This window comes from Sardina pilchardus, chromosome 1 (genome assembly GCF_963854185.1).
Source record: "Sardina pilchardus chromosome 1, fSarPil1.1, whole genome shotgun sequence".
In the NCBI taxonomy this organism is placed as follows: Eukaryota; Metazoa; Chordata; class Actinopteri; order Clupeiformes; family Clupeidae; genus Sardina; species Sardina pilchardus.
In genome coordinates this window covers 16,476,250-16,489,702 of record NC_084994.1, presented here as the reverse complement: position 1 = coordinate 16,489,702, position 13,453 = coordinate 16,476,250, and the positions used below count along the sequence as shown (strand labels likewise).

At 41.7% G+C, this 13,453-nt stretch overlaps 1 protein-coding gene across 2 annotated transcripts; it reads left to right on the top strand.

Moving 5' to 3' along the window:
• Nucleotides 1–1,196: 1,196 nt before the first annotated feature.
• On the top strand, nt 1,197–5,755 carry LOC134065711 (trichohyalin-like). Of its 2 annotated transcripts, XM_062520849.1 has the most exons (4): nt 1,197–1,272; nt 1,369–1,452; nt 1,633–1,725; nt 3,346–5,755. In XM_062520849.1, exons 2-4 carry the CDS (start codon nt 1,383–1,385, stop codon nt 3,972–3,974), a joined length of 792 nt encoding a protein of 263 aa, XP_062376833.1. In that variant the 5' UTR covers nt 1,197–1,272; nt 1,369–1,382; the 3' UTR covers nt 3,975–5,755. The 2 variants fall into 2 exon arrangements, with proteins under 2 accessions (XP_062376833.1, XP_062376747.1); XM_062520763.1 differs by lacking the exon at nt 1,197–1,272 and having other exon boundaries at nt 1,302–1,452.
• Nucleotides 5,756–13,453: the final 7,698 nt, after the last annotated feature.

Genomic DNA, 13,453 nt, shown 5'->3' with positions numbered 1-13,453 from the left:
TTGAAAGCTGTCCACGGTCTCTTTCAGTGCATTCACCGAAGTGTGTAACGGTCCAAGAGATTCTTGCATGAGTGTTGAAATATCTTCTTTCAAACTAGCGCGTTGTTTGGACAGTTCTTCAACCAGTTGTGTCCTGGTTATTCCATCGTCGTTGGAAGAGCGGTCACTAGCAGGAGAATTAGCCATTGCTGTTAGCTTGTCAACAATTGTGTGTCCTGCGGTCACCAAAGCAGTCTGTTTTTGCCTTTTAGAAGCCATTAGTTGCGTGTGGTCATATAACACAAAATAATTCTTATTTAACATCAGTCCTGAGACCCTAATATCAAATTCGACAAAGTAATGTGCAAGTTAGGTCGGAGCTCCTCACTTGAGCTGCCTACTCCACCATGACCGAAACCGGAAGTCTAAAACCATTTTCATTCATTTCAACAATGGTTTATTGAAACGTCGTTTGATTAATTTCGCCAGTCATCACTTTCATTTTAATGATTAAATGAGACGGATATGCGGAGCATTTCTCTCCCTCTCCATTGACCAAAACGTTGCTCTGGCATCTCTGCTGGACTGACTGAGTTATAGGCTACGTCGAGTGAGAGAGCTGTGAGGTAGGCTGTAAACATTCGAAAACTCTGCAACTGCAATCTAACATGCCGAGCGTCATGTCTCTTTTCTCCGCTTGTCACCAGCGCGGTGTCCTCGGGTTTTTCCATGAGCCGAACCTTCATATTATTAGGGCGGTCTATGTTGCCCCCTTGCGGTTGCAGTTTTCCCGATGCTTCGGGAGTCCCTATGTGCGGGAAAGAAAGGAGCATTCTCAACCCGTACCATCTGTACTAGGTAAAAGAAAGAAAAAAACACTATTGAGAAAGGTTGAAAAAGGTTGTCAAACTGAGGGTAAGTGGGTAGGTGTGGCACAATTGATTCATATTGACAAAGCAAAATATGATATGATAATATATGATATTATAATATATGATATGATATATTGTAAGTCAATGTACTTGCAAACTTTTCACTAGAATTTTATTCGAAGCGTGATAATAAGTTAATGGACACATGAAAAAGTATTTTTCATTTAAAGTAAATGTGCCATATACATGCCGATACATGTCTACTCTACACTGTGAGTGTGGTGGAACAGCGGTGACATCACCAACTGACAATCAATTGATTCCTGCCATTCCATTGCCTAGAGCGGGAATTTTCCTTCCTGTTACTTGTGATACTTGACAACAACCTCCTAAAAAACTGGACAACCCAGATCACTAAGAGGTTGGTTATGGGCAAATCACCAAATTAAAAAAGAAAAAGCAAATCATATGGAAATTGTTACTGATATGGTTTACTTTAACTGTTTCTCTTTTTTAGATTTAAAAGTAAACATGAATCATGACAAGGGATATACCCTCCTGGGACCAAAAGGTGGCATGCCAAAATGGAAAGAATGCTGTGGTGAGTTTTCCTCATACTGGTATTTTACCTCGTCTGTAAAAATAGACCGTGAGGCCAATTTATATTTTCAATTAGTGAGTGAAATCCATCAATTCACTAACTCTCACCACAATGTTAACCCATTACTCTGTTTATATCATGTGTTGATCTATTTTACAATGTAATGTTGTTCTCTACAAGGACTCATCAAAAAATGGTGGAAAGAAGTATTTGTGGTTGTATTAGTCAGCTTCATCTTCATCCTCGCCATTGCAGGATGGATCATGTTCACTGGTGAGTAATTCCCTTTTGAACTGCCAGCCAGGGTTGGTTGATATGCGCTGCATGATTAATGAGAGACTCAAGAGGGGTGAATAAAAATAGCAGATCCATGGGCCGATACAAATTTGAACTTACTTCAACTTAAAAGACTGAGCCATGACGCGCAACCAGCCATTTAGCACCGCTGAAGCAGGCAGCTCACTGCTGCAGGTTAGAGTGTGCTTCACCTGACTGTGTGCTCTGAGTGTTTCACTAATTCACAGCTTGTTTGTACATATCCTCCCCATGTTTATACGCGCACGTTACGCCTGAAATGGGCGCAAAACGTTAGTACATCTGGCCCTGAGTGTTTCACTAATTCACAGATGGGATCAACACAGAGACCAGATTTACCTCAATAAAGAGTATCATAGTTATACTTTATTTGCCACTAAATAGAAATGTCTTCTGGTGTTTAGTCAATACGTCATTGTCTTTACAATCTGCCAGGCTTTATATTTCTGGCTTACTTTTCACTATTTTAATAACCACCGTTTGAAGTGGGGGAGACACGCTCACACTGTTGCCTTCTAATAAATCCAAGTCTTTAACTGGGTGCTGAATCCCACGTAAAACATAAATGAAAGAAAGAAGCGAAGGACAGCACTCTTCAGATTTTCTGAGTGTAACGGGTGCCAGCTAGTTAGCTGTGCTGTGGAACGTTAGTAAACTTCACTCCCCGACGCCTCAAGAGCACTGCTGGCATGAAAGCTAGTAGCCTGGGCTTTTAGCTGGATTGTTAGCACGCTCGACTCCCGATCCGAGGAGCTGCTGTTTCGCGGGTTCGAGTCCGGGCGTGTGCAGGGCTGGACCGCGGTGGTTCCACACAACGCAGGTTACATTAGGAGTGCTGTCCTTCAATTCTTTATTTCATTAACCACCATTTGGCATAGATAAATTACCATCTTAATGCGTTTTGTTGCATTTAGGCAACATGTTTATGTGTGACAGTCAACACAAAATATTCAAACTAAACACATTGTCATTTTCATCTGTATAGACTGTTCTTCGTTTCAAGAAATGCAAATGTTCAAACTGGCTGTTAAAAACTTGGCCTTTGGAATTAAAATAGCCCCACAGCATCACATACCCTTCACCATAGCTAGAGGTTGGCATGGTGTGTTTTCCAGTTAGTCTATAAGCCTGTTTGATGCTCATTGAGCTCCATGCAATGATGCAAATCAAACAGGCTAATAGGCCAACTGGAAAAAACACCATGCCAATCTATAGTGATGGGTATGTGATGATGTAGGGCTATTTTAATTCCAAAGGCCAAGAGAACTTTATCAGGATGCATAATATCCTGGATCCAAGAAATAGCTGGCCTTTAAAAATAAAACATATACTGTATATATATATATATATATATCATATATTTAATTAAGGCATTAAGATCAATTGTCAAATGATGATTTGATATTTCTCTTTTTAGACAACTTTAGCATGGGGTCAAATGCATGTGCTCCCCACAGTATATGTGTATTACTGATATATTGTCAGTAATAAGGTATGTGAGTGTGTGTGTGTGTGTGTGTGTGTGTGTGTGTGGCCATTGTCATTAAGGTTTATGGTTCTCCCTTCACACCTTCACAGACTGTAAGAGTGGGACCTTGGAGAGAGAGAAACAACTCCAGGAGGAGGCTCATAACCACCTCACAAACATCATACAAGACATGACAGCTCAGGCAGAGAAGAATGTATCAGATTGCAAGAGAGAGTCTGCAGCAAGAGAGAGGAAGATTAGGGAGGAGGCTTACAAGAGAGAGAGACAACTACGGGAGGAGGCTTACAAGAACCTGACTAAAATCGTAGCAGTCATAACCGCTGAGGCAGAGAAAAATGTATCAGATTGCAAGAACAAGTCTGCAGCAAGAGAGAGGAAGATTAGGGAGGAAGAAGAGAAGAAGGCCTTGGAGAGAGAGAGAGAACTGAAGGAGCAGTCTGAGAAAACCCTTAATGCGACCATACAAGAGATGACAGTGCAGGCTGAGAACATCACAGCAATGGCAGAGAAAAAGCTCAATTCAACAGTAAACCAGATGAGAGAAGAGGCTGAAAAAACCTTGAAGGAGAAAGTGAAGGATATACAACAAGAGGAGGAGAAGAAGAGAATTGACAGGGAGAGAGAGGTGCAAGAAGAGGGTTTGATTAAGCTCAGTGAAAGAGAAAAAGTGGAAGAGAGGAGGAAGAGAGAAAATGGCTGGAGAAGGAAAAGGATGTGAGAGAAAATGAAAAGCAAAAGAGAATCAACAGCGAAAAGAACATCAGAGAAGAAAAACAACGACTACAAAACGAGATAGAAATGCTTAAAAATGGGGAAAGCATGTCTCTTTTAAACACAGATCCTACGACTATTACACTTATTGCAGTTGGAATATGTCTGGTAATATCTATTTTCATTAACATTTGTCTCACTTGTAAAACATGTTGAATGGCCACATGTGGTGTTAGAAAAGTGCTTTATAAATAGAGTTACCTTGATTTAACTAGGGTATACAGCAGGGCCGGAGTGGGGCCTCTTTTCAGCCCGGGAATTTCAGGCCCAATACCGGCCCACTTTTCCCATGGTAGTGGAAATTGGATAAATTAAGCAACAGTTCAGCTCTTACTATCCTGTATTTTTTCAATACCATGGCTCAACAAATAGCCTAATGTAGGTTAAATAATAACCTGAGAAGTTAACAAGCATATTCCACTATCCCAAGGTTGATAAATTAACAAAAGCAGAAATACGTTTGAATTTGAAACGTATTCCACTCTTCAGCATAAAGGCATATTGAACTATTGTTTACAGTTCAAATCCCAGTACAGTAAAGTTACACTGTGAATAGCAACGGCATCTATAAGAGCAGACATCCATGTGGCTGATGGACGTAAAATGTATCCAAATTCACATTTAGCCTAATTGCTCACAGAGTACTTATCACAAATAAATAGATTTCGTGGAAGAGCTGAACTTGAGCTTTCAAACGTAGCAGCTAGGTGCTGTGATAAACTTAACGAAACGTAACGAAAATTAATGTTGGTTATTCAGTTTAATCATAGGCTATTTCCATTGTGCACACAGAGCTTCATCCACCTCCACACCCATTACTCTCGGTGGTAGCCTATATCTCCCAAACTCTAGTCAACACATACAGTACTGTAGCTAACCATATATCAAAATAAACAGCAGACCTTATCGGACACAAGGATATGAATCATTCCTCTGTACAATACGCTGATCCCAAGTAATCCCGTTTTGAAACTGCAGCAAATTTCTACATGTTATCCAACTTCAGGCTACATTATTATATTAAGCTTCCATTCTAATAGCAGCCCAACAGTAATGAACTTGCTTTCTAAGTCAAAGTCTAAATAAAAGGCATAATCATGACTTGTTGTAACAGAGGTAAATATCGTAGCAAATAGCCTGGTGATGAGACAGCTTAGAAATGTATTTCACACTCGCTGGAGACCCTGGTGCATAGTTGCGGTACCGGCCCTGCTATCGGTAGCCTATCTGAGAAATCATGTTTTGGAAAAAGACGTGCTATGGACCCAACCAACTCTATTTTGGGAGGGGAGAACTCCCTCGCATGGTAGGCTACAGCCCATGCAGAGGCTGCGGTGTCAGAATGCGGAGCGTCTGTAGCCTACTTTAAGAGGAGATGGACTAACGTGACAAATGTAAAATAAATAATAAAATTCTCGACCGGCCCAAAAGTGAAGCGCCCCACCGGGAAATCTCCCGATTCTCCCGATTACCCACCCCGGGCCTGGTATACAGTATGTAGAATTACATGAACCTTTTGTGTAGGTGTGTATTTAAGGTAGGGTATACAGTATGTTGAATTACATGTGTGTATTAAAGGTAGGGTATACGGTTTGTAGAATTACATGAACCTTTAGTGTAGGTGTGTACTTAAGGTTGTGTTACACTTGTATTCTTGCCTTGGCCTAGACATACAGCACATTTACTTTTTAGAAGTGCATACTATTTTTGAGGATATTAGAATTTTTTGTGGGTTTTTAAAAATGTAGAAATGAACTCATTCATATGTATTATTATTATTATTATTATTATACAATTGATTAAAAAAACTTTAAATCATTGCTTTTCATTATTGTCATTTTCTATTAAACGTACTCGTGGCAAGATTTTTACCTCTATTTAACCCTTATGAAACCAATTTGATGGTAAACAAACTTGTTAAGGGGTGGGGTGGTGTTTCTAGAGTGGAAGTCCAATGGTTTTAACGATTTTAATTACATTACACCAATGTCCAATGATTTTAACGATTTTAATTACACTACATCGCCTCCCTACGCCTCCCGACCCTGTCAACAGGATGACAGGATGACACGTCCAAAGACATGAAGCATTCTGGACTTTTGCTCTGGGGGCGCTGCTTCCGGGGGGCCTGGGCGGCGGGTCGGATCAGACTGTGTGTCCTGGTCGGGCCGTGGTGTGTGTTCGCGCGGTGTTGTGGTTGGGGTCGGGCTGGCGCGGGCCCCGTTCTCTCTGCTCGCGGATGGTGGTGGGGGGTGTCTGCGGATGGGTGGCGCCGCCTGTGGGCGGACTCTGGCTGGCCATGCTCGGTCATGCTGCTCCGGCGCGCGGTTCAGAGGTGGTGTGTGGGTTCGCCTGGGGGGGGGGGCATTGGGGGGGGGCATTGTGGGTGGGTGGATGTTGCGTGCGTGGTGGGTGGGTGGATGTTTGCATGCGTGGTGGACGATGTGCGGGATGCCTCTTCGGGTTTAACTGGGTAACCTATTCCTACGCACCTGTCCCCACAAAAGAGGTGTGTAAAAGCGTTTTGTAAACCCTCTATAGCATAACCATTTATATCACCATTGATATACTTATTAATACTTAATATGACTTACAGTAATACTAACACACTCTATTTCTCTTCCCTTTCCCCTATACCTCACCTGTGAGGTAAACCATTACCAGCCATCAACCATCTCTGTGCCTGTCCCTCATCACACCTGAAGTCACATCCCTCTGACTGCCCTACCATCGCCATTGCCTTCGCCATCCCTATGACTGCCCTAACATCGCCTGCTGTGATTCCCTGCCCGAATCTTTGGCCCTCGGATCCCAGCGACCCATCACCTTCCGAAATAACTAATGGATTACTAATGGACAATTTATTCCCTACACTGGACTATTTGAACTTTCATTGTCATTGTAACTTTCAAACTACAAATGACTGTACTTTAACTGACCCAAGGCAGATGGGTTGGGCCCTTGAGTCGTGGGTCTGTCTGAGGTTTCTTCCTATATGTATCTCCAATTCTAGGGAGTTTTTCCTTGCCCCTGTTACTCATGGGCTCTCTTTGAATGTCTAACACTCTGTAAAGCGCCTTGAGACATGTGTAATGTATTGGCGCTCTATAAGCAACATTAAATTGAAATTGAATTAAGGGGAAATTGGTCAATAGCATAGCCATACAGCAGCGAGTCGCTAACTACTGTAGAGACCCAGCCATGCTAATTCAAGAAGTCGACCTGAAAACATTGTGTGAGAGATCACAAAACCGTAGCTGAAGATACTGAAACAACAGTGAGCCTAAAAAGTAAAAACTAACAGTTCAGAGTAACTGAAAATGAATAAAATCTCAAACAACTTACTGTTTTTTTTCTTCTCAGTTTTGAAATTTCTCAGAAAATGAAAGTATAATAAGTTATTGTGCCTTTGTTTATGTCAAGATAGTCAAACCATTTCGTTCTGTTGTCAATACTGCGTGGTTCTAAGGCCGGATTCGTAGACCGGTTGCGTCATAGTGGCGCGCCTAGTACGTGGGCTCCTTCGAATCCGGCCGACAAACCCAGCCTTCTTTTCCCCGAAACGGAGTGTGCATCGGATGTATGCTTCGCGGCCTACCTGGCCACCAAGATTCGATACGTTTATGACGTTTCATTGAGTTTCATTGAGTTGGCGAGATAGTCGGCAGAGGAGTAACCTACACGTTTAAGTAAGGGATAACGGCCGACGAGGTGACCGGTTCGATGGAAATAATGGCTAGGTGGATGTCTAGAACTCCGGCGACGTGCGAAGCACGGAGACGGAGTTACCTCCGCCGTGCCATTATTTCCATCGAACCGGTCGACCTCGAAGGCCGTTATCCTGCTTATCTCCCGTTTGTATTCATAACCTGTATATTTAGAACATAGTTTTATTCCACCGTTGCGTCCGTTAACATCGCTAAAACTGTCTTGACTGTGGGACTACTTTCCGGCACATATCAACTTTCTACTTGCAGGACAAAACTGCCGTTACTAGTTCTAAATGGATAGTTGCTATGGCCAAAAGCCAGTCGTTAGTTCTAAATGGCTGGTTGCTACGGCCAAAAGCCAGTCGTTAGTTCTATCTCTGCCGTTGTCAAGCGGGCATTTCCCAGGATTCTGATTAACTTTAACTTTGAAAGATCGCTACTTTTATAGCCTACATGGCATCCAACTAGCTACAATCCACCTCCGTCATATGCTACAATGTTACTATGGTTCTGCACGTCTGTATTTCAGCTTGGATGCAACGTGACAGTTAATTTAAACTTCGCAACGAGTTTGGCGAATTAATATTCAAGTGTGCTACGGGAACTACTTCAAAGGTAGCAGGTTATACGAAGTTAATGGCCACCCCATCAGCCAATCAGAGAAGAGAATCCCATTGTTGAGGGAGATAAACATTTAATAAACGTTATAATAATATTTAAATGAAGTTATTATATATTTTCAGTTAAGTCTCAGTTTCACAATAACTTTTTGAAATGTGAACTATGCTTAAACGATGTCGCCGATTTCCGTAGGCTATCAAAATAATCACTTGCTGAATAAAGCTCAAACATTGGCCTTTCACTTTCAAATGGTTTATCGAGTCATATGGCAATTAACATTATGCTCAGATAATCACTAGTGAGTAGGCCTAGGCTAGTCTATTATAGTTGGTTCCCACTAGAAGATCGTTATTAAACATCACATGGAAAGAATCGTAATGTTATTTGATGGCCGTTTGCGTAAATTCCAAGGGTGAATGACATCCACCAATATTTCTTAAAGCATTTGTTGGTGACATCTAGCCTAATGGAAACTAGATTAAATTTGATAGATTACAAATGTGTCCCTAGCAAATTAAGTAGCAAATACAATTCCATCAGTTCAAAAAAGATGTAGCCTGAATTAACCAGCCTGCACACACGATGCCGCTGGAGATAGTTTTCATGTAGGCTAGGCTATATAATCAGTAGCCTAAGCCTAATCACTATTTGTAAACCTGCAATAATAGAATGCCTAATGTAGAAAGAGAGAGAGAGAGAGAGAGAGAGAGAGAGAGAGAGAGAAGGTGCTGCGTTGGGTCGCTTAATTAAAGTAAAAAAAACAGCTCTTCGGGAACGGACAAAAATATAATTGAAACAAACTGCGACTGTCCTGTAGGCCTAGCCTATGTAAAGTTTCTTGGTGATAAAGTTTGTAGAAGGCATTAGGCTAGTCAGAGGTCCGAGGCACACCGATTAAGTGAAAACACTTTTAAAAATCCTTTATTTCATTGGATAAAGTTAGCGCGTTTCGACTTACATGAGAACGCATCTTCTGCCGTTATATGAGACTGCCAGTGCCCTTCAACAGGAGCGGGTCTTCCTCAGGGCAATCCAATAGAGTAGGCCTAACCTACTTTGTCGATCTATTTTATGTGGCAAATGCATGTGATGCTTTGTGCATGATCGAGATATGAAAAGAGATAGCCTATAAACATGATATAAACCTACAAACAGCACTTGCGCAAGAGACGATCAACTTCTGCTAAATGGATATGATCATCAGCTGAGCCTCAATGACGTTTGTCAACGTTGCAATGGAGCTACAAGCTAGGTCAGTTAACGACGAAGTCCAATAGTTATGCATTTAAGCCTGCAAACGACCAGCATATAAATTCACATCAGCTGATCACAGCTCGTTATCCTGCAATTCCATAGCCAGTTATCCAAACTCCTGTTATATTCCCTCCGATGTTTTTGAAATTATGTCAAGCCTCGAAAGCAATTACTGTACGCTAGCCATGCCCATCTGTACCATACCTGTAAAGTTTGGTTTTAACCAGGCTAGAAAGAAAAAGGGCAAGGCTACTCACATGAACGCTATCCAACTCCCTTTGAAATAGCCATCTCTTGAAAAGTAGCCTAACGCGACAGTTGTGTGGCCGCTTTTAGCCGGTGGTTTAACAAATTATTTTAAATTGGAGATGGACAAGGCAAGCATAGAATATGGCCATATAGGCTATCCTCCTATCACTGTTTTGACTAGTCTTATAATAAAATAAGATTGGCATTGCCTATGCCACATTAATTCCTTGATAACGTTTCCTCTGCACTGAATGTTATTCTAAGCGTCTGCTAAATAAAAAATAAAACATCGAATAGATGATTGTTCTCAGTCAGTAGTAGCATGTTGTACCGTTGTAGCCTATGAGTTAAATGTAACATGTTTTGATGACATGGGCGTGTTGAAAGGATGCTTTTCACGTAGCCTACATGAGTTTGACAGATCAGTAGGCCATGCTCGGACTCATGACGTAACAGAGCCGTTATTTTGGGCTAGACCGTCCCGTTTAAAAAACCGTTGGTCCAGCTAGGTCGGGTCTATGCGGTCACAGAAGACCAGTGCTAGGTAGCACGAATGCTCCGAAGCATCCAGCCCCTGAAATGAGACACAGCTTTTATGTAGGCTACAGTACTTTCTAAATATGTTCTAAAGAACCATGCACAAGGCATCACTCTTATCTATGTGGCAAAGATTTTACCATTGACAGACATTAGCCACGTTTACATGGACAGTTTTTTGTCATTCCGATCAAACTATTCCGATTGAACATTTTTGCGCCGTCTGTTTACATGGGCTACATTCTATTCCGATCAGACGTCTGTTAGCGCTTTAGAATCTTTGATCGGAATAGCGGTTGTTTGTTACTTTTCATTGGGAGGATATTACAGTCAATCCGAATGACCGTATACATGAGCGTTCATTCGGAATAGGAACGGACTACACCACCTCTTCTATTCCGATTACAATTCTGATCGGATCAGGATTTTCATTCCGATTGAGGTGTTTATATGACGATTTTTATTCCGATTGAGCTGTTTTTTCCGTTTCTAATCGGAATAGAAGTGTCCATGTAAACGGGGCTATTGTGACAGTATAAAGAAAACAAAGATTTTTAGAACATTGTGCAAATGTGACCATAGTAAAAACACCCCTTGGTAAGACTACATTCTATACATCCTGATGTTGTGTATGTACATGTATATATGATAGACAGACATTTGCATGTATAATGACACAAGCAATGAAATATGGCTTTTTTTCATGAGGTAGGACTACTGCTTCAACAGTAGCCTGGAAATCCAGACGCTGCAGCACCATCAATGTTATCTGTTTAGCTTGCCTCTGGCCCACCTATATCAGATACAGTACACCGATATGATTGGTGCAGCTCGGCTCCAAGGGCATGGGTAATGGCTATGGCTATGGCTATGGCTATGGCTATGGTTATTTAGCAGACGCCTTTGTCCAAAGCGACATACAAATAAATAACAATACAAATTAAATTAACAGTGAACAATTACAAACTAGGGAGAATAGTAATATTATCAGTAAAACAATAATTTTAAGCACTAACCTAATGAGAAATAAAACAGTGAAATGAGAATAGCAATCAAATAAGTCACTCAGTTAATTATATATAATAATAATAATAACTAAAGCATGGTATGGCTAAATTTAAGGACAATAGCAAAATAAATTTCAAATTCTATCAATAGACAAATTATAACAAAACAATACTATTATACAAACCATAACACATCACAAACTCAAAGGACTAAGTGCATATTAAATAAATATGCCTTAAGACCCCTCTTAAAAGATCTAAAGCTGTTGCTGGAACGGAGAGCACTGAGTAATGGTAATGAGCATCATTGCCAGAGTGACTTGCTGATCAAATTCAAACTGTGCTCTTGTGAGAACTCTGGATTTCCAGGGTACTTCAGCCGGGGACCAGTATAGTGCATTTTGACCAACGTTACATTAGCAATCGAAAAGAACATCAGACATTTGTGGAAAATCAGTTGCATGGATGTCGGAAACATTGCTATTTCTTCAAAATGGTGAGAAACTGCTTTACATCAAGTGCCACAAGTGGAAGGAGTGAAGGAAGGAAGCAGTGATATTTCTACACCAGTAGGTGGCAGCAATGTGTTTGGCTCTGCCACAAAATAGACGAAGAGAAGAAGGCTCGTGGGACGAAGAGAAGAAGGAACATTCGTGGGTTCTTTCACAAGGGCACAAATTGTGTTGTGTGTGTGTGTGTGTGTGTGTGTATGTGTGTGTGTGAAGGAGAGAGAGGCAGGATGAAGGCTAATGATTTAAAGTTCTGCAAATGTGCAAATTCAGCTAAACATTAACCTCAAACCTCCATCAGTGGGGTGTCCTACGAAGCTCGATTAGTGGCTTAGCGAGGTATGTTGCGCTCAAAGCCAGGGTATGCTGTCATACGAAAGTGGATTTGTTTTAGCGTCGCTGTATCACCATGGTATCTTATGCCCGCAACCAAACCTGGGGGGTATTTCACAAAACCAAGATAGGGGATTTAGACAGGCTTACTGGGTTATCCTGGATGAACATAGCCTTGACTTAGTTTTACAGAAGAGATCACATATAAGTTACCATGGGAATTTATACTTGGAAGCTAGCCTGCTCCCGACCAGGCTAACAGCCAAGCTAAGTTAATTCTAATGGTAATTACATTATCTGATTGGTTCTGCTAGCTGTCATTCAAATCAGACCTCCCGTGCTCACAGTTGTTCAAATCTGGGCTGATATTTTGCTTGCCGAGCTCACAGCTAGGTTGCTCTCGGTTGAGGTAACGCTCTAACGATTTTTGTTGTGGTTACCGCTGGGCTCCGTGCAAAAGACCATTGACTTACAGCGCGCCGCGGGGTCAAAGTTCAACATATTTCAACTTTCGCGCAAGAGCAGCAAAGCGGCAAAATGACGATGGCACTGCGCTATACTGAGCGCAGCAGCAGGCCAGCTCTTGCGTGGCCAAACCAGTGAAAGTAATGGGTTTCATAGCGCATGCCGTGTGCAATGTGATGGGGCCAGAAGGTTTCACTGACTGTAGGATATCTTTAGTAGGACACTTTTAGTATTCAAACAATTGTAGAAAAAAATGATAATTCATCATGCTTGTGACCCTTTGACTTTTTAGATAAAAACACAGAAGCGCTCATCCATGATTTCACTTCTGTCTCAGGACTCTCAGTTCTCAGTGTGTTTGTTTGTGTGTGTGTGTGTGTGTGTGTGTGTGTGTGTGTGTGTGTGTGCTTGTGCGCGTGTGCGCGTGCGCGTGCGTGCGTGTGTGCGTGTGTGTATGTGTGTGTAGGCGTGTCTGTCTGTCTCTGTGTGTATGGGTTTGTGTGTCTGACATCTGAATGACCCCCCACCCTGAAGAGGAACTGAATTTTGAGCTGAAACACACTACGTCCCATATGCATTTTGTTCTTAGTGACCGGTTCCTTGTTCCAATAATAAAATAGCTTTGGCGCCATCTTATCAGACGGACACAGATGTTGAAAGCGATGAAGAAATTCCACTAATGAATGACCAGATTGCTTGTGAGAATGATGAACTGCAGGTATTGCTCTTTGCTCAATTCTG